The sequence below is a fragment of the Bufo bufo genome, chromosome 6, assembly GCF_905171765.1.
Source record: "Bufo bufo chromosome 6, aBufBuf1.1, whole genome shotgun sequence".
NCBI lineage: Eukaryota > Metazoa > Chordata > Amphibia > Anura > Bufonidae > Bufo > Bufo bufo.
In genome coordinates, this window is record NC_053394.1 from 54634310 (window position 1) to 54656003 (window position 21694).

At 45.4% G+C, this 21694-nt stretch overlaps 1 protein-coding gene across 1 annotated transcript in view; it reads left to right on the plus strand.

Moving 5' to 3' along the window:
* Nucleotides 1–889: 889 nt before the first annotated feature.
* LOC121004850 (alpha-2-macroglobulin-like protein 1) overlaps nucleotides 890–21694 on the plus strand; it is a 151100-nt gene continuing 130295 nt past the window's right edge. The window contains exons 1-6 of the mRNA XM_040437241.1: nucleotides 890–919; nucleotides 989–1092; nucleotides 4424–4607; nucleotides 4756–4915; nucleotides 5021–5073; nucleotides 7208–7228. Of these exons, the coding sequence (XP_040293175.1) occupies nucleotides 1025–1092; nucleotides 4424–4607; nucleotides 4756–4915; nucleotides 5021–5073; nucleotides 7208–7228 (486 nt within the window). The 5' untranslated portion in view covers nucleotides 890–919; nucleotides 989–1024. The remainder of the gene's footprint in view (nucleotides 920–988; nucleotides 1093–4423; nucleotides 4608–4755; nucleotides 4916–5020; nucleotides 5074–7207; nucleotides 7229–21694) is intronic.

The window sequence follows — 21694 nt, forward strand, 5'->3', positions numbered from 1 at the left end:
TAGGATATGCCATCAATGTCAGATAGGTGCAGGTCCCACCTCTGGGACCCACCCATATCTCCAGAACAGGGACCCCAAAGTGAAGGGAGAACAGCTGCATAGCCACCTTCTGTTAACTGCTCCATTCACTGCTATGGGGTTCCCAAAAATAGCCAAATGTGCTCACTCTTTCACTTCAGGTGCCCAGCAGTGTGATCTGCACCTGACATAAATGACATATACTGTCAATATGACATAAATGTCCCAAAAGGAAATACCCCTTTAAAGGTATAGCATTCTTTACAAGGCCTTGCATTCTGGCGGAATTCCCTGGTGTTCACTGCCTGCCAGCTCCCTCACTGCGCCTGCGCCGAATACTGAACGGCACCACATTTACACTGCAGACAGGGTCGGAGGTAGGAGACCAACGATGCCTGCTCCTGTCAATCTAGTGTACCAGGGCGTGGCCAGAGGTGGGAGAACGGAGCCTCTAGGAGCAGGGGCAACGACCCCCCCCCCCCTGCTCCTAGAGGCTAATTAGCATATTATAAAAGTTTGTTTTTCTCAATAACGGCAGCAGCCAGTGAGATGGCACTAATATAGTTTTGTTCAGCTGACACTAGCACATTGCTAATGTCAGCCAGCTTAATACCCATTTTTCAGGTGACGGAAACCCTTTAAAATGGCCTTACCCAAAGTTATCTGCTTATTGACAGATGCATATCTGAGTATGATGAAAGGTCCACACTGGCACCGTCACACAAGGAATGCAGAAATAATACAGATCAGTTCAGGTATATTTGTTTCCTCTGTCAGCATAGCAGATAAACGGTCATGAACTTGTGTTGCAATGTAAGAGTTAAGCCCAAACTCCGCCAGATAAAATTTCCTCTACTGCACACAAAAACATATTCTGCAAAGCCCAAATGTACTGGTGTTTACATAGTAACATAGTACATAAGGCCGAAAAAAGACATTTGTCCACCCAGTTCGGCCTGTCATCCTGCAAGTTAGACATTCTCACAAAAAGGTCTCTTAATCAAAAATGCGGCTTCTCATCTGGTCCTTATGTCTTTCTATTCTCTCCCTGGAAGTAGCCTCAGCTTCAGAACCGTAAGTTGATTGATATTTTTTACTGGGCTACCTTAGTGAAGGTGGTCATAAATTTATCCACATAATCTTGTTAGTTAAAAGACTGCGAGACAACACGTCCAGTGCACTGTTCTCAGGCTGCTTTCATACATTTGTTTCTGTATACTTTTTTATTTGCAGCTGATCTAAATTCTGTTTAGTTGCCTATTTGCCATGCCATGTCTGTGCATCAGACTCATTGTTAAAAGGCAATCTAACATATAGGCGCATTTATCTAGTTCATCTGCTGCGTCATTTATACTTAATCTGTTCTATCATACATAGAATTACTGTGCATCAGACTTAGGCCTCTTTCACACGACCGTATGGCTTTTTCAGTGTTTTGCGGGCCGTTTTTTCCGGATCCATTTTTTCATTTTTTGTTTCCGCTGTGTTTCCTTTTTGGTTCCGTTTCTCCATTCCGTTTTTCCGTATGGCCAATACAGTATACAGTAATTACATAGAAAAAATTGGGCTGGGCATAACATTTTCAATAGATGGTTCCGCAAAAACGGAATGGATACGGAAGACATACGGATGCATTTCCGTATGTGTTTAGTTTTTTTTGCGGACCCATTGACTTGAATGGAGCCACGGAACGTGATTTGCGGACAATATTAGGACAAGACTCAAAATGTAGCGGAACGGAAATGCGGACATACGGAAACGGAATGCTCACGGAGTACATTCCGTTTTTTTTTTGCGGACCCATTGAAATGAATGGTTCCGTATACGGACCGTATACGGAACACAATAAATGGCCCGTATACGGAACGCAAAAAACGTTCGTGTGAACGAGCCCTTAGTCTCAACAGGCGGGCTAATATATAGACTTAAAATACAAAATACAAATGTGATAGCACTCTGCAACCAGCATTCTGCCCTGCCTCTATGCTGGATGAGGCATTGGTGTACATTTTGGCCAAAGCGTAATAAGCCACTCCCCACGTCAAGGTTGCCTCTATGGAGTGGTCCCTAACACTAGTTCCTACCTGTTCATGGGCCATGACAGCCACACAAAGTCCAGGGAATGCAGGTCAGCATGCACGCCAAGCACACTCTGCTTTTAACCCCGTCCGATGCCATTACAGCTTTCATCGGATCCAGGGATGCAAGCACCAACATGCATGCTGAGCCCACCATATACTTCTCCTGGAGCCAAATGGCTACTGGTAGGTTCTATATAAGCAGACTCAGTTTTATACTGACTTTAAAACCAGCCTCCAGGACAGATCTGTCCTGGAGGCTGGTTTTAAAGTCAGTATAAAACTGAGTCTGCTTATATAGAACCTACCAGTAGCCATTTGGCTCCAGGAGAAGTATATGGTGGGCTCAGCATGCATGTTGGTACTTGCATCCCTGGATCCGATGAAAGCTGTAATGGCACCGGGCGGGGTTAAAAGCAGAGTGTGCTTGGCGTGCATGCTGCACCTGCATTCCCTGGACTTTGTGTGGCTGTCATGGCCCATAAACAGGTAGGAACTAGTGTTAGGGACCACTCCATAGAGGCGACCTTGACGTGGTGAGTGGCTTATTACGCTTTGGCCAAAATGTACACCAATGCCTCATCCAGCATAGAGTCAGGGCAGAATGCTGGTTGCAGAGTGCTATCACATTTGTATTTTGCGTTTGTATATGTATTTCGCCATAGCGATGTGCACCACATACAGGGTTGTGCTGACTCAATCACCCACATTTTTTCTTTGTAATATATAGACTTGTTTATCTAGTTCACCTACTGCCCCTTTAATAATTAATCTGTTCAGTTATACATAGACTTACTGTGCATCAGAATCATCGTAAACAGGTGGTCTAATATATAGGTGTGTTTATCTAGTTCATCTGCTGCGCCGTTTATACGGAATCTGTTCTGTTATACATAGATTTACTGTGCATCAGTCTCTACAAGGGGTCTAATACTGTATAAAAGTACCTAGTCATTAATATGTTTATCTAGTTCACCTGTTTTAGATCACCTGCTGTGTCATTCATACTTAAAGGAAGTCTGTCAGCTAGTTTGAGCCTATAGAGCTGAGGACATGTGCTGCTAGATCGCCGCTAGCACGTCCACAATATACATTTCCCATAGCTCTGAATGCTTTTATTCAATCAAAAAATGATTTTATCTATATGCAAATGAGGCTAGTAAGGAGCCCAAGGGGCTGTTAACAACGTTTCAGGAACCCAGCCACGCCCACTGTGAAGGAGCCCAGCACCGCCCACATCCTCCGAATCTCCTCCTTGCTCCCCTGATGTCACATAGTTGAAGCGCCATAATCTCGCTCGTGCCAGCTATCGCATGCACAGTTCGTTCCCTGAGGCTGATGCCAGCACAGGGAAGGAACACCATGCCGTCACTCACATGGACATACTCGCACATGCGCAAGATAACAGCGTTTAAACTTTGTGACGTTGGGGGAGCAAGGAGGAGATTCGGAGGGTGCTGGGCTCCTTTACAGTGGGCATGGCTGGGCTCCTGAAACGTTGGTAACAGCACCTTGGGCTCCTTACTAGCCTCATTTGCATATATATATAAAATAGTTTTATTTTTTTATTGACTAAAAGCATACTGTCACCCATAATGCAGTGCAGCCAGCCAATCTGCAGATAGCCATCTCCTGTGATGTCACAGCCCTATAAAACCCTCATCCTGCGCTGTCTCCGCCATTGTCCTGTGACCTGAGCATAGAAGAAATAGAAGAATACTGGACAAGGAGCATGCAGGAAGCATGCAGGGAGAGTGCAGGGAGAGTGTGAGGAGTCTGCAGAGAGGATGCAGGGAGGGTATATCGCCATGTGCATCACATTCTAGTGCACCAACAGAGTTGGTCTGTTATTTTAGTGATACAGTTAATGTGCCTCAGTATTAAAGGCAGGTGTGATATATCTCCATTTGCATCACTATGCAGTGCACCAAAATTCATAGTTCCAAGTTCCTTCACACTGAGATTGGGCCACCAAATGGGAAGAATATGATTTGGCAGAGTGGCCTGGGCATACCTGATTTATCAGGATGTTCTTGTTTTCAATTTCGCACATCTTTATTCAAGATACTAACCAATGTTTTGGGTTGTGGCTAGCATCCTTAAACAATCCCTTCTATGCAAAATGTTGATGTCAGCAGGCTGTTACTGAATCTAGAACAGTCTGTGAATATAATTGCTATAAATGCAAAGTGAGCAAAAATATTAAATAAATTGAAAATTGTAAATATAAAGTTTAATCTATAATGTGCATTAAAAAGAAATATATGGCAGAAATAACATTATCATGCAAAGACTAATTGAGTTTTGTGTCTTGATCTTTTTTTGAGGTATTATGCAATTACAATACCTGCTCAGATGGTCTACCCCTCACTGGAGAGAGCATGTGTTACTATCTTGAAACTGAAGGGGGCGCTGCAGCTCAAAATGACGTTAAAGAGAGAACAGAAAAGTATTTTGGTGACAGAGGACACAGTCAACACCCCCACGTATTTTCACTGTTATTCTTTTCAGGTTAGTACAGTATGGAACTGTTCTATTGTATATACTGTAGACATTCATGGGAAATCTATGGACACTGGTGCTAGGTAGGAAACAAAGAGGTAAATGAACCTAAAAATAAAGATTTATAATCTTCCAATAACACTTTTCCTTTGATCAGCTCCCCACCGTAGTGGATGAAGAAGAGGTCTGGTTTTTTCATGTTTCTGCTCATGGAGACAACATTAACGTCAATCAGACCAAGAAGATCTTGCTCATGAAAGGAACTCATTTGACTTTCATTCAGACTAATAAACCCATCTATAAGCCTGGCCAGGCAGGTAGGTAACTATATTCATATTTTAGCTCTCTTAGATGGTATCAGAAATGTTAAGCCAATTACCAAAGCTTATTGCATCACATTCATCACATGTTCATCATTCCAGTGAATTTCCGAATTGTAACCCTGGACACGAATTTCAATTCTAAAAATGACAAGGTGAGATGTTTATTGTTATCTTTTGCGTACATCTTTATGACTGTAAATGCTCACTGCCATATTATGGCTATATTTTGGGCAAAACCATAATATGTCCTCCACAGAGGTTCATTAGCCCTCTACAGTACCTCTATATGCCTCCAAAGCACAAGGATGCATACGGAGGTTTGTTTTTTTTTAAGTTTTTTTTTTAGAACCCAATAAAATTGTAGCCTAATCCATCAGACTCCATAGTTATGAAGACAATGCTTCTAGGGGTCAATTTCTCCACATATACAGAGTCTAACAAAAATTGTACAGATACTACTGAAGGTAGTAATAGTGTTTATACTGCATATGTTGTAGTATATACACTATATGTATGTTTCTAAATAAACTACTATTAACCTGTTAGATATCTGGTGAGTTAACCGAATGTCAGGAGTCCCATGAGTGACCCCATGTGACCTTATTAGGGATTATGCATTACAGGGCTGATTGGTCCAAGGGCTATACCATTCTATATAGGAGTCAACTGCACTGATAAATAAAGATACTGTATATCATCAGAATTTTAAATACGTGTATATTAGAACATTATGTGATTTCTTATTCTGTAAAGTAATTTAAAAAATCTAAGAATTGGAATGCCCATTTAAGATTGAAGGCATCTCATTAGCTATTATCAGTAGATAGGTGACTGAACATTAGTGGTCAGTCTTCACAACTCATTCATGGCCATCTCTCCCCTGAGGGCAAGTAACAAGAACTCCTCAGCCTGACCTTGCACATGAGATCTACACATGATAATCTGCTCTACTCCTTGGAAGCACCACATTGAAAATATCAGAGAAAGAAATATTGCACATCAGGAATTAGTTTTCTTGGATAAGACCACCCTTCAAAATGCAAGGAAGATGTAGTTAGAGCTGAATTTAATATGGATGAAGGGGAGGAAAGGTGCCAGTTGTCCAGCACATGCAGTCCAAAGGCTCAGTGGTTACTACTGTGACCTTTTAGCATTGGAGTCCTGACTTTTCTTAGCATTGTTTCTTACAAGAGGAACCTCAACTTAGAACTTAAATGTTCTCCCCGTACTAGCATAGGTTTTCTTCAGGCTCTACAGTTCCTTCCTGCTACAGTTCTGTCACAAAAATTACTCCCATTGTGAGATTTTCTATTTACATTGGTGGTTCCTCTATATAATAATGTACATGACCATCTATCAAAGTGGTCGCACATGCTGAGTTTCATCCTTCAACTGCCACCAGTCGTATCTACTGTTAGAAACTGTGAGAGTTACAGGGAGAGAGCTGCAGCAGAAAGGACATGTCTCCTGAGCTGTGATAGAAAAAGAGCTGCAGCAGAAAGGGCATACCACCTGACACTCCTTAAGAAAGGACATGCCCACTTAAGATAGGACATGCCAGTCTGAAAAAATCTAGCCGCACAACTGGAACAACTGAAGCAAGAAAAGGGGGTCCATGAGAGGTACAGGGCTGGTTCTAGATTCGTTAGAAAGAGCTTGTCATGTACTATAGGATGTCTGTTATTTATACCAGTCATGGCATAACACCTTTATAAACAAATTATTGCAAATTGAATTGGCTCCCTATAAAATATGCAGAAAATGTGAGATATCTACCAACCCTAGATAAAGGGACCCTCCAATCAACATACCTAGTGCCCTACACTCCTCCCATTCTGCGACTGTTTCTTCATTATGTTCACCCGGTTATTATTTCTCAATCATCCCCATGCAGAATGCTATAGTAGAAAGTCAAGAAACGCAACCCCCTCCCACCCACCCACGCACACCCTCCCACTATTCTACTGCCCATGGATGGACCCAGCACCAAGCCATTGGCACTGGCACATTTGAAGAGAGTGGAGGAGGAATACATGTATTAGCCTTCCCTACAGCGCTCTGCATGGTAAAGTCTCAGACAATGGTGGCCATTTAGAAATGAATTCAACAAGTGACCCCAATGGGGGAATGGAGACACCTGGCATAATAACTATTCATGTGTCATATATAGTCACATGCTAGGTTTGGCTTAGACAGTTGCTGTTTAGTAAATCAGTAAATATGTTGTATATTGAGGAGATGCAATAAGTATGTATTATTGTAACCATGTAATCATTTATTTTACAGTATCCATTGGTGGAACTGATTGTGAGTATTAACTGTTCCTCTTCTACCTCTCAGGCTCTCTGGTATTATATATGCTTTGTATAACTGGTTTTCTACATATCTTGCCAGATACACGTATGTTTATACTGTATTTAGTGGATTTTGAAAAGTTATGCTTTGAATGTTTTCTGCTCTGCCTAGAAATTCATAATTTAGTAGTTTTAAATGGATAGTTTCACCACAACAACCCCTGATTGTATGCACTATCAGGACATTAGGAAGACATAGATGGTGGTCCTCACTCAGGATCCTCCTCTATGCACCAGAATGGAGAACCACCCTGAGGGACCCAACATGTAATGGCTACATCTGCTGCTGGAGACGTGTGTGCTGGCTGCAGCCTCCTCCGACGCCACAAGTTAGATAAACTTCTTCCACTATCATTTCCATTTTTATTTTTTAATAAAAGTGGGTTGTCTTCATGAGATATCCCTTCAAAGGGCATTTACAAAATAAACTACAGATGCTATATGATCATATGGTGAGACCAGATATGAAATATCACAGGCATACAGAAGTAAAAATGTCCTTTCCTAACTCCTTACCTTTCGTCTTAGCTGTACATATCCAGATATATTTGTCGATATGATGAACAGCTTTTCAAAATAACATGATTTTGTGATATTGTATCACAAGGTGCCTGTTCTCTATATGTCTATATGTGGCCACCCACCTCTCAAGGGTCTTGCTACACATCATCCAAAATTGTAATGAATCTATTTAATGAGAAATTGGAGTGCGTTACTAAATTAGGCAAATGCCCATAAACTGGGTGTTGTTTAATGGCTAGGTACAACTTAGAGGTTATAAACAACTTTAATGCAGGGGCGTAGCTGTAGGGGGTGCAGAGGTAGCACTGGCTACCTGGCCCAGGAGCGTGAGGAGGCCCAAAGACCCTTGTGCCACATAAGAAGACACTGGTATAATAGAAAGTGCATGCTGGTCAAGTTACACCTCTGGCTGGAGGGAAGGGGTTAGGTCAAGAATTTGGCATGGTGGGTGCAGTTTTAATTTTTGCCTCAGGCAGCACGAAGGCTATGTGCTTCCCTGCCCCTGGCGATAAAGCACTGAGGGAATTGGGGCCCAAGCTGAACTCTTGCACCAGGGCCCATGAGCCTTTAGCTATGCCCCTGCTGCAATATGTTCATGTGCATGAAACTTAGTTCAATAATGGGTGTAGGATCCACATGCCAGAAATGAGAATTCTAATGTCCAGACACCACAGGAAGTCTTGCGAAGCATCAACAGTAGCTACTGGATGTGCATGTCTGGAGGCTATGGGCACAGAACCACTAGGACATTAGGCTCTGTATATGTAAAGCGACACTGTACTTTGATCAAAGCACTGATATGTTGTAGGGACGAGTGATGGACGAACATTGGCCGGGACGTTTCACGAATGCGCGTTCGCGATCAAATGTTCGCGAACCGCGCGTTCGTGGCGGGCCCCATTGACTTTAATGGCATGCAAACCTGAAAAACCTTCAGGTCATATTTGCAGCCACCAAATATCTACTAGAAATGCACAAGAAATGCACAAATAGTCCCACAACATGGGCAGTGACATACCAGAGGGGGATCATTGGCAAAAAATTCCCACATAAAATATGTATTTTAATCAGGGGCCATTTTTATGCGTCTTAAAGGGAAATTCTCAGAAATGTGCCCTGCTGGAGCCTAGAAATTTTTATTTTAGGCCACGGCAGTACAGGCCCCAAAAATTTGGCCTTCACCTGACAGAAAAGAACCAGGTTCATGTGGACCCTTGGGCAATAAATCCCAGTGGGCCCCCTTGAGCCATTTTTATACATTTACATGTCCCTCTGTGGCTCCCACACAGTATAATGATAACCAGTGGCCCCTATACAGTATAATGACCACTAGTGGCCCTTCACACAGTATAATGACCCCCCCCCCAATGCCCCCAAACACAGTATAATGATCCCCAGTGGCCCCACGCACAGTATAATGACTCCACAGTGGCCCTCCATTCAGAATAATAACCCCCAGTCGCCCCCCCCATTCAGAATAATGACCCCCATTTGCCCCCACACTGGGGGTTATACTGTATGGAGGGGGCACTGGGGGTCATTATACTGTATGGTGGTCACTGGGGGTCATTATATTGAATGGGGGCTCTGGTGGTCATCATACTGAATGGAGGCTCATTGGGATTATATACTAAATGGGGGGGCACTGGGGGTCAATATACTGTGTAAGGGGCCCTCACAGTGTAATGACCTTCCCCCAGTTACCCCCTCACATACCTATCATTGCTGGAGCGCAGGGGAGCTGGCGGTCCTGTGATTCATTAACCACAGCTCCCTGCGCTCCTTCTCTCCTCTGGCCCGCTGCAGCAGTGAGACACACATCATGACGTCACTGAAGGCCGGGCCTGGAGGAGAGAAGGAGCAGTGCAGTGATGTAGCTGGAACTGACTGGGCCCCACAGAAAATTTTTAACGCATATGTTAATGTATATAGTTTTTTTGCAATGGAACTGTATGGTGAACGGATGCCACTGTACGGCATCAGTCTGACGCATCTGTTAACGTATACATTTTTGGTATGCATTAAATGGATGTCAAAAAGGGGATGTGAGCCCAGCCCTAGTGTCAGAATAAGCACCAGTACTCAGCGGAGAAGCGGGGCAGAGAGGGGAGGCTCCATGTACTGACAGAGCGCTACCTGGTCCTGGTGGTCAGGGGTGAGGACTGTGTTTCCCAAGGATCATTTTCTACTGGGAAATACAGGGAACAGTATAATACACTAGAATCTATATACTATAAAGATATTAGCCCTACCCCCGAATAATAATAATACAATTAGGGGGTCATTTATTATATAGAAATACGTCTATATTAGGCGCATTTCTGACACCGATTGTAGCGCATAGGTCCTTAGCACCGCAATCTGTATCCTTTTCCCGCTCATGCCAGGTCTAAAAAAGGTGCTGTGGGCAGGGAAAGGGATACAGTTATGGCCATACAGTGACCTGATAACACCTCTGTACAGTGACCGGATAACACCACCATACAGTGACTGGATAAAAGGGTATAAGAGGGCACAGTACAGGGAATGACTAGGGGCACTGTACATGCTGTGGTAAGATGGCACAATGCAGGGTATAAGGGGGCACAGTAGAGGGTGAGGGGTACAGTACGGGGTGGGTGGCACAGTCACATGACCCTGTGACGTTAGAAGGTCCTTATGGTGAATGCGGTTTAGACGCCACCATAATGAGAGGCAGAGGAGTGAGACAGGGGCCCGGGGAGGGCCCTGGATGTACAGGAGGGGTGAACACAGCAAGTAGGTGGAAGGGGCTCTGAGGGGGATTCATACAAGAAGTACTGGCAGGAGGTCTGTGCAGGGCAGCAACAGGAGATAGGAGGGTGGAACAGGAGCTCTGGATACATGAGGGAGTAAAGGAGACAGAAGGGTATCCATGAGGAGGAGATAGGACAGGATATGGGGGGGCAGGTGTTATGGAGGCAAACTGCTTAATAAAGCAGTAAAACAACTGAATAGCATGAAGCAGCATCCAGCAGCAGTTAAAAGAGTCCCCCCCCCTCCTGTCCCACAGAGAAGAGACAGTCACAGTGCAGACTCACTGACAAACTATGCGTGTCTGAAGCTGGTAAGGTAAACTGCTGCCCTGCTGAATGGAGTGAAGAGGGGGCGTGTCTGAAGCTCTGCAGCAGCTGGCCTCATGTGACTCAGAGGGCCCACCAGAGGGGTACTGCGTAAGTGAAATGCCAGCAATGAGTGCTTCCATCTGTATTGATGGAAGTGCTTATAGCAGCTCAGTGGGCCCCCTCAGGAGCAGTGGGCCCCGGCATTTGCTCGGGTTTGCTGGGTGCTGACACGGGTTCTGGCTGGAGGTACATTAGGCGGTCAATGGATAAAATTCTTACTGTAGGCCACTGGAGTAAAGGCCCCAAAAATTAGACATTCACCCGACAGAAAAGAACTTTTGCTTATGTGGCTGGAGGTACATTAGGCGGTCACTGGCTAAAAATTTTACTGTAGGCCAGTATAGGTCCCAAAAATTAGGCTGGCATGAGGAAATTCAATTACATGTGGTCGTCACAGGTGTTGAGTTCCTCCGAGATCCATGCCTCATTAATTTTTAGAAATGTGAGGTAGTCCACACTGTCGTGAGCTAGGCAAGTGCGCTTATCGGTCATGATCCCCCTGCTGAGCTGAACGTCCTTTCGGACAGGACACTCGACGAGTGGCAAGCCTAGGGGGTTGTTATCTGTGATGGCCATGAAGGGTGTTGCGGCAAGATAATCTTTTTCTGTAAAAGCCCACACGAATGCGAGGAATTCCAATTTGAAGGAACTGTAGTTTTGGTCGTTTCTTTCAGTACCTCTAAGAGATCTACTAGCGTAGGAAATGACTCTTTCCTTACCTTCTTGTACTTGTGACAAGACAGCTCCCAGGCCTTTCTTACTAGCATGTGTGTAAAGATGAAATGGCTGTTGATAATCCGGATATCCTAAGATTGGTGGTTCTGTTAACTTCTTTTTCAGGAGCTGGAAGGCAATTTCTCTTTCAGTGTTCCATTCAACTGGTATTGGAGATTTCTGATATCTTTTAGGCTGTCCTCTCAGAAGTTCTAATATTGGTTCTGCAATTTGGGCAAAATGATGAATGAAACGTGTGTAATATCCGGCGAAACTGAGGAAACTTTTTACTTCCTTCACTGTAGTAGGAGTAGGCCAATTTCAGACGGCAGCTGTCTTCTCTGGATCTGGTTTAACACCTTCAGAGCTGACGATATGCCCTAAGTATTTGACTTCTGGCTTCAGTAGATAACACTTGCATGGTTTGACTTTAATGAGAACTTGAAAAACTTCGGCCAGATGTTTCAAATGATTTTTATAAGACTTGGAGTAGATGATGACATTGTCTTAGTACAACAAGACAGTCTCAAAATTTTTGTGGCCCAGACAATGCTCCATTAATCTCTGAAAAGTTCCAGGCGCATTGCAAAGTCCAAAGGGCATGCAGTTGAACTCAAATAGGCCCATAGAGGTGGTAAATGCAGTCTTTTCACGATCTTCTGGTGCCATTGGTACTTGCCAGTATCCACTGGTTAAATCAAGAGTAGAGAAGTAGGCTGAAGATCCTAAAGCTGTCAAGGATTCCTCTATACGTGGTAAAGGGTAAGCATCTTTGTGAGTAATTTGATTGATTTTTCTGTAGTCCACACAGAATCTGATGTTGCCGTCTTTTTTTCAGACAAGGACTAGTGGTGCAGCCCATGGGCTATGGCTGTCTTTGATGATATTGGAGTCTTTCATCTCTTGAATAATTTGCTTTATGGATTGGTACATAGTAAGTGGCATAGGCCGATAACTTTCCTTGATCGGTGGGTGTGAACCTGTAGGGATGGAATGTTTTATGATATCTACTTCTCCATAGTCTGTAGAATGCTTACTGAAGGCACGGTGATGCTCCTTCACGATTTTCAGTACTCCTTCCACTTGGTGTTCTGGTGTGGAAGCATCTCCCACATGGATTTTTTTCTACCAGGGGGTGTTTAAATTTTGGCCCTGTGGGTGTTGTTTCTTGGGATCTGTAGTCACGCTGATGACATCTTGAAATGTAATTTGGATCAGCTGTGCAATGGGACGGTATTTTGTTAAAGTTACATTGTGAGCACTCAAGTTGAGGAGACGAATAGGCACTTTACCTTCAGAGACGGTTACCAGGCTTCTTGCAGCTCTAACTAGAGGATAGTCTTCCAATACAAATGGTTCTACCAAGTCTTGATAGTCTTGACCTTGAATTCCGACTACAGCTCGGCACCACAAGAAAGTTTCGGTGTTGGGTTTGAGAATCACAGGTTGATTATCTCGGATGCGGACAAGGCAGATTTCTCCTTTTTCATTGGCGAATCTCTGTTGTGCATTTAGTACACGGATGGTTTGTTGGATTACCTTCTTAGAAGCAGAAGAAGCAGTAGGCACTGACTGGTGTAAGGCTTCCAGCATTTCAACATTACAGTTCCTGAGGAGTACTACAATAATGCCTTGTTGGGATAGGATAGTTCCTCCTACTTGAATGGTAGGTTCCCAGTAACCCAATATTGGTACAGGTTTGCCGTTACTGGCTATGAGACTCTGAGCCAGGATTCTGGGGGCTGGGTAAGCTGATTTTGGTCCCAGTATTTTTCAAATGCAGTTTGTTGGATGGTAGTGACTTGGGATCCTGTGTCAACTAGCGCAACAAAAGGAACTCCATTTATTTGAAGTGTCACTTCTGGACGGGATCCTACATATCTTGGCATCCAATAAGGATCCTCTGGACCTATTGATTTACCTCCCGAGGGGTGGTCCTTGACCTCGGGGGTCGCCCGTTTAACTGCCAGCAGGTTGCTTCGGTATGGCCTGGCTTGTGACAGTATGTGCAAATAGGCCGCTTGGGGGTACTAGTGCGGTCAGGTAGGCATCCGCCTGAATTTCTAGAATAAATCTCTTTATAATCAGGAGAGAAGAGTCTTCTGGACACAGGTTTCTCATCTTCCAATAATAATTGTTTTTCCCATTGTTCCAATTTTTTGTGAACTTTCTCCAGACTTTTAGTCAGGAATTGGACTTGCTCAGTAAGGGCAGCAACTGCGTCAGAAATTGGGGCTTGAGTTGCCTGACTGAGGACAGGTAAAGGTTTTACAGGGGTGACCGGCTGTGTTGCTGGCACTACAGCGGATCTAACAGGTTCTGTTGGTGGACTTTTTCCCAGTATGCTGATAGCTAATTCTTTGAAGTCTAAGAAGGCAGCACTTGGGTGCTGGGCGGCTAACATTCTTAGTTGGCTCTTTAAATTGTCTGTATTGACACCTTCAATAAATTGCTCTTTCAGGGTTTATCCTGATTCTCTGCCTCACGGGGGTCTACTTGAACAACAGCTCTAAGGGCTTCCTGCAAAGATAATGCAAAGTCTCTGAGTGACTCACCCAATTGCTGTTTCTTGCTGAAGAACCCCATCTTGACCTCTGACACGGTTCTGGGTTCAAAGGTGGTGTAGAGAGGTTCAAATATCTGCTCCAGTGTCCTCCTTTCTGAGCTTGGCCAGGATTTCACTTCTCTGAGAGCAGCTCCTTCCAATTGCGCAAGGAGAATCTCCATCTGCTGTTCTGGGGATACAGGGTACAATCTGAACACAGCAAGAATTTTCTCTTTAAAGTCCCTTAAAGTATGAACCTCTCCAGAATACCGTGGGAACCAGGGGGCCCCAAAATAATAAGTCATGGTTAAAGGCATTAAACTTGGCGCTGCAGCAGTTGGTATTGCGCTGGGACCGGCTGCGGCTGCCAAAGGGGGTCCGCGGAGGTCAGGTTGCACGTTATCTTCTTGTATAAACATACTGACAATAGGTAGATTACAGTTAAGTAGGTCAATTGTGGCTGTAGATACTTTTTAGGTGGCGTTGCTATGGGTGACCGCTATCTTGCGGTGTATGGCCCTTTAAATACTTGATACCGGCTGAATGCAATACTCAGGCAGCGCTTACTTAACCCTTTAGCTTAGTGGGGCAAATCGGAGTACTCACAGACTGTATGCTCTATTTGGGGGACGGCAGGCAATGCCATCCGCTCTGTTAGCTCGCCCGTATAAGATCTTGCGATACTTTGGGATACACGCACGTCACACTCTCCTCCCGTGCGCGGCGTCTCCCTTTGATGTGGCCACAGGCAGAGGAGGAGGCGCTGCGTTTGCATACAGGGCTGGCCTCTTCAGAACCAACACAGTAAAGGTAGGATGGGCTTGACCAGACAGTTTGCATAAGTGGGAGGCACTACTTTTTCCCGCTCTTCAGGGGGTGTCGCTAACTTGTACACAGTGATGGCACAGTATTTTTTTTCAAACAAGAGCTCTGGCGGCCATCTTAAGTGCATATAAACAGTCTATTCACTGACAGAAAGCAGTTTTAGTGACACACAAATGTCGGATTTTCCCACTTTTAACACTGTGATTTTTATGCTGGGGAATAGTATAGCACCTCCATATACTTTCCAAGCAGTTTAAACAGTTTTGTAGCCCAAAACAGCGCACAATAAGCAAAAGTCTCTCAATAAAGCAAAGGGGCTTAATCACATGCGACAGTCTCTCAAATATGGCGCAAGGGTTAATTTCCTGTTCGTGACGCCAAGAAAAGATATGCAGCTAGCCAGTAGCGCAGGGGCAACACGTGAGGTACGCGGTGGACCGATGAGGGGTTAAGTAATAAAACACAGTTCATCAGTTTACTCCCGGTTAGCAGAAAGCCTCCCTGGGGTGGCAGCACAGTGTTGAGGTGGACAGCACGAAATCCTCTGGCACACGCTCTGTGGTAGGAAAGCATCAGCCAAGATGGTGGTTGAGGTGCCCTTGATGTTAGGGGTGCTTAGGGTGCTTGTTGCGGCTGAGTCCCTTGATGGTTTTTGTCGACTCGCGACGCCAGTACCGTTAATGCTGGTACAACCAAGAGTAGTAATAATGAGGTAGACGGTGGTAAGGTGCAACTCACAACTTTTACTGTGGTTGACTTTGGTTGCAGCAGTTCAGAATACAGTCTCTTGCTGGTATTAATGTTTATCTGCAAATCCACTGTTTCTAGGCTCTCTTAGGCTTGATTTGAGCTTAGCCGGATATTTTCTGTATCAGTGTAATTTGGTGAGCTTGCCGGAGGCTATGGTATCCTTCACCTGAATATTCCAAAGGTCCTTGATGCCTGACTTGTGGCTTTTATCCTTTGGATGTTTAAGTCTTTTCTCTTGTCCCTTTCTGGACTAAACTTTCATCAGAGCAGAAGTGCTAGATCTGCACTCTCTCACTCTCAGCAGCCTGACTAAACAATCAACAACCACTGACCTGTCCCCGTCCTGTCTCACTAAGCCTGAACTAGGTACAGTCAGGTCCATAAATATTGGAACATCGAGACAATTGTAACATTTGTGGCTTTATACACCACCACAATGGATTTGAAATGAAACGAACAAGATGTGCTTTAACTGGAGACTGTCAGCTTTAATTTGAGGGTATTTACATCCAAATCAGGTGAACGGTGAAGGAATTACAACAGTTTGCATATGTGCCTCCCACTTATTAAGGGACCAAAAGTAATGGGACTTAATAATAATCATAAATCGAACTTTCACTTTTTAATACTTAGTTGCAAATCCTTTGCAGTCAATTACAGCCTGAAGTATGGAACGCATAGACATCACCAGACGCTGCGTTTCATCCCTGGTGATGCTCTGGCAGGCCTCTAGTGCAACTGTCTTCAGTTCCTGCTTGTTCTTGGGGCAATTTCCCTTCAGTTTTGTCTTCAGCAAGTGAAATGCATGCTCAATCGGACTCAGGTCAGGTGATTGACTTGGCCATTGCATAACATTCCACTTTTTTCCCTTAAAAAACTCTTTGGTTGCTTTTGCAGTATGCTTTGGGTTATTGTCTACCTGCACTGTGAAGCGCCGTACAATGAGTTCTGAAGCATTTGGCTGAATATGAGCAGATAATATTGCCCGAAACACTTCAGAATTCTTCCTGCTGCTTTTGTCAGCAGTCACATCATCAATAAATACAAGAGAACCAGTTCCATTGGCAGCCATACATGCCTACGCCATGACACTACCACCACCATGCTTCACTGATGAGGTGGTATGCTTAGGATCATGAGCAGTTCCTTTCCTTCTCCATACTCTTCTCTTCCCATCACTCTGGTACAAGTTGATATTGGTCTCATCTGTCCATAGGCTGTTGTTCCAGAACTGTGAAGGCTTTTTTAGATGTCGTTTTGCAAACTCTAATCTCGCCTTCCTGTTTTTGAGGCTTACCAATGGTTTACATCTTGTGGTGAACCCTCTGTATTCACTCTGGTGAACACTTCTCTTGATTGTTGACTTTGACACACTTACACCTACCTCCTGGAGAGTGTTCTTGATCTGGCCAACTGTTGTGAAGGTTGTTTTCTTCACCAGGGAAAGAATTCTTCGGTCATCCACCACAGTTGTTTTCCGTAGTCTTCCGGGTCTTTTCGTGTTGCTGAGCTCACCGGAGCGTTCCTAATTTTTAAGAATGTGCCAATCAGTTGTTTTGGCCACGCCTAATGTTTTTGCTAGCTCTCTGATGGGTTTGTTTTGTTTTTTTCAGCCTAATGATGGCTTGCTTCACTGATAGTGACAGCTCTTTGGATCTCATCTTGAGAGTTGACAGCAACAGATTCCAAATGCAAATAGCACACTTGAAATGAACTCTGGACCTTTTATCTGCTCATTGTAATTGGGATAATGAGGGAATAACACATACCTGGCCATGGAACAGCTGAGAAGCCAATTGTCCCATTACTTTTGGTCCCTTAACACGTGGGAGGCACATATGCAAACTGTTGCAATTCCTACACCATTCACCTGATGTCGATGTAAATACCCTCAAATTAAAGCTGACAGTCTGCAGTTAAAGCACATCTTGTTAGTTTAATTTCAAATTTTAGAATTGTGTCAATGTCCCAATATTTATGGACCTGACTGTATATATAGAACCTAAGTTTTATCCCCATCTAGTGGTGGGATGTATAAATTACACCTAATCTGCCTGGTAACAGGGATTTTGCAGATAAATTAGTACAAAGTCACATAATACAGCATAATACAATTTTTAAGGTACAAAGTGCTTTTAAGCAGTGCCCACACACACGTAGTGGGACGCTGCATAGGTGGTGGACGATGGGGTCACTGACCCAACCTGGGAAGGTGGAAAGCCGAGCGAGGACATCAGTACAGAGTGGGAAGGATCTGCAGCACTGCAACAGGCTGGAAGAGGCAGTGGGGTGGCAAAAGGGAGTAGGCGGGCCACACCAAACAGGCCCGCAACTGTTCCCCTGAGCACCCCCTTGCGTAAATCTCCCTTGCCAAGAGGTAGGTGTTACGCAGTATGGCACTTTTTTTAAGAAAGTGCGGACGACAAAAGAATAGCAGTTTTTAACCTGTGCCACACCAAAATGAGTCAGGGCGTGAACACTAGCAACCTCACCACCACCACCAGCATGATCCGCCACATGGCATCAAAGCACCCTAATAGGTAGGCTGAATGCTTGGGTCCACAATCAGTGTCTGCTGGTCACACCACTGCCTCCTCTTCCACTGTGTTACGTGCTGGCCAATCCCCTGTCCTCCCACCCTGCACCTGGATCTTCACAAGAACCATCAGCTAGCACATCCACTTCTGTGTCCCAGCGCAGTGTACAGATGTCCATACCCCAGGCCTTTGAACGATGGTGCAAATACCCAGCCCTTTTATAATTACTGGCCCTGGAAATGTTGCCATTTAGGCTTGTGGACACTGAGGCCTTCCACAGCCTGATGTCGGCGGCCATCCCGCAGTACTCTGTCCCCACCCGCCACTATTTGTCGAGGTGTGCCGTGCCTGCCTTAAACCAACATGTGTCCCGAAATGTCACACGTGCCCTGACCAATGCAGTTACTGGGAAGGTCCACTTAACCACGGACAAGTGCATTTGGCCACGGATGCTACATTTCCCTGACGGCACACTAGGTGGAAATTGTGGTGGCCGGATGAGAGTCGAACCCTGGGATGGCACAGGTGCTACCGGTGCCGAGGATTGCGGGCCCTAATTCCATCAGGGTTTCCGCCAGCACCAACGCTAGTGGCTCCAACCCCCACTTCTTCTCCTCCGCCTCCTCCTCCACTTACACCTCTGAATTATCTGCGTGCAGCACCAGTCAGCCATCAGCCAGTAGCTGGAAGCAGTGTAGCACTGCAGTGGGGAAGCGTCAACAGGCCGTGATTAAGCTGATAAGCTTAGGGGACAAACAGCACACCGCCGCAGAGCTGTTGCAGGGGATAAGAGACCAGACTGAGCTGTGGCTCTCGCCACTAAATCTACAACCAGGCATGGTTGTGTGTGATAATGGCCGTAACTTGATGGCGGCTTTGGAGCTCGGCAAGCTCACACACACATCCCATGCCTATCCCATGTCTAAAACTTAGTGGTTCAGCGGTTTCTCAAAACCTACCCCAATTTGCCTGAGCTACTGGTGAAGGTGCGCCGCGTGTGTGCACATTTCCGCAATCGACAGCTTCAGCCGGTCTATCAACGCTGCAGCAGCCCTTGAAATTGCCAGCTCACCTGCTGTTGTGCGACGTGAGCATATACGCTGGAACTCCACGTTCCACATGTTGGCCAGGCTTTGTGAACAGCAGAGGGCAGTAGTGGACTACCAGCTGCAAAATGGTCATCGCCTTTCCAGTCAGCTTCCGCTAATCAGAAGCGAGGAGTGGGCATGGATGTCTGACCTCTGTGAGGTTTTAAGAAACTTTAAGGAATCAATACAGAGGGTGAACGGCGATAACGCTATTATCAGCGTAACCATCCCACTTCTGTGTCTACTCAAATGCTTAAGGACAACGCTTTGCATGTGGAAGAGGTGGAAATGAGGGAAGAAGACATTACACAGGGTGATAGCCAGACCACCCTCTGTCCATCTTCTCAGCGCGTATTGGACGATGAAGAGGAGGAGGAGGAGGAGAAGGAGCAGAAGACAGTTGCCTCCGCTACAGAGGGTAGTACCCATGGAAGTTTAATTCCATCTGTTCAGCGTGGGTGGGCAGAAGAGGAGGAAGAGGATGTGGAGATTGAGAGTGATCCTCCTGATGATGACAGCGAAGTCTTGCCTGTTGGTACTCTTGAACACATTGCTGACTTTCCCACGACCGGCGCGATATATGCATTTTAGACAACACGGAATACTGGGTGTTCACCCTTCTCAACCCCCACTACAATGAGAACTTCTCATCTCTCATTCCTCAGGTGGAGAGGACGAGAAAACTGTGCAATACCAGAAGGTCCTTGTTGAAAAATTGCTCCAAAAATTTCCATCTGACAACGCTGGCGGCAGAGTCCGTAGTTCCATGGGCAACCAAGGAGGGGAGACAAGGGGAACACACAGCAGTTCCAACATAGGCAGGGCAACTGTCTCCAAAGCCTGGGACAGTTTAATGACACCCCAACAGCACCCTCACCCTGATGTGCGGCCTACTATGACATGGAGTGAAAATTTTTGGAAGATGGTGAAGGAGTACCGTGTCAGCATCCTCAATGATCCCTCAGTGCCTTACAACTACTGGGTGTCAGCTGGAAACGTGGCACAAACTGGCGCTCTATGCCTTGGAAGTGCTAGACTGCCCTGCCAGCAGCATTTTGTCTGAGCGGGTATTTAGTGCTGCTGGTGGCATTAAAACTAGAGTTGAGCGGACACCTGGATGTTCGGGTTCGGCCAAACTTGAAAAAAAAATTCGGGTTCGGGACCCGAACTTGACCCCGAACCCCATTGAAGTCAATGGGGACCCGAACTTTTGAGCACTAAAATGGCTGTAAAAATGTCATAGAAAGAGCTAGAGGGCTGCAAAAGGCAGAAAAATGTGCTTAAGAGCATGGCAAATGCTCTGCAAACAAATGTGGATAGGGAAATGAATAAAAAAAACATAAAAGACCTTAAAAAAATAAAAATTAGGAATAATGTAGGAGGAAGAGGTTAAGGAGGCGGTGAATGGGTGGATGTGGCTGTGTAGGCTCACCTGGCGGTCTAGGTGGAAGCGGCGGCGAAGGAGGAATAGGTAGCCAACACAGATGTGTGTTATTTTGCATTTTTACATAGGGGTATCCCCCAAAATATTGGGACATATAAAAAAAAAAAGGAATAAGTGCACTTCAGTACAAGGATGGATGGTTGAGGCTGTTCATCTGTCTATTCTGCACAAGGTACAGACAAGTCTTGTGGGATCGAAGCCCGGTTCATTTTAATGAACGTGAGCTTGTCCACGTTGGCTGTGGACAGACGGCTGCGTCTGTCTGTAATGACGCCTCCTGCTAAATACACATTCAGAGAGTACACTGGCTGCAGAGCAGGCCAGCACCTCCAAGGCATACAGGGCAAGCTCTGGCCATGTGGACAATTTGGAGACCAAGAAGTTGAATGGGGCAGAACCATCAGTCAGTACGTGTAGGCGTGTGCACAGGTACTGTTCCACCATGTTGTTCAAATGCTGCCTCCTGCTAACACGCTCCATATCAGCAGTTGGGGCCGGTTGTTGCAGCGAGGTGACAAAGCTTTTCCACATGTCGGCCATGCAAACCCTGCCTTCTGAGGTGCTGGCGCTGACACAGCTGCGTTGGCGACCTCTTCCTCCTCCCCTGCCTTCGCCTTGTGCTTCCACTTTTCCCCCGGGGTCAGTCGGGAATGATGTCAGGAGCGCGTCTACCAGTGAGGGAATTAAGGACGGCACATTGTCTTTGTAACGGGGATCCAGCAGGGTGGCCACCCAGTAGTCAGCACACGTTAAAATGTGGGCAACTCTGCAGTCGTTGCGCAGGCACTGCAGCATGTAGTCGCTCATGTGTGCCAGGCTGCCCAGAGGTAATGACAAGCTGTCCTCTGTGG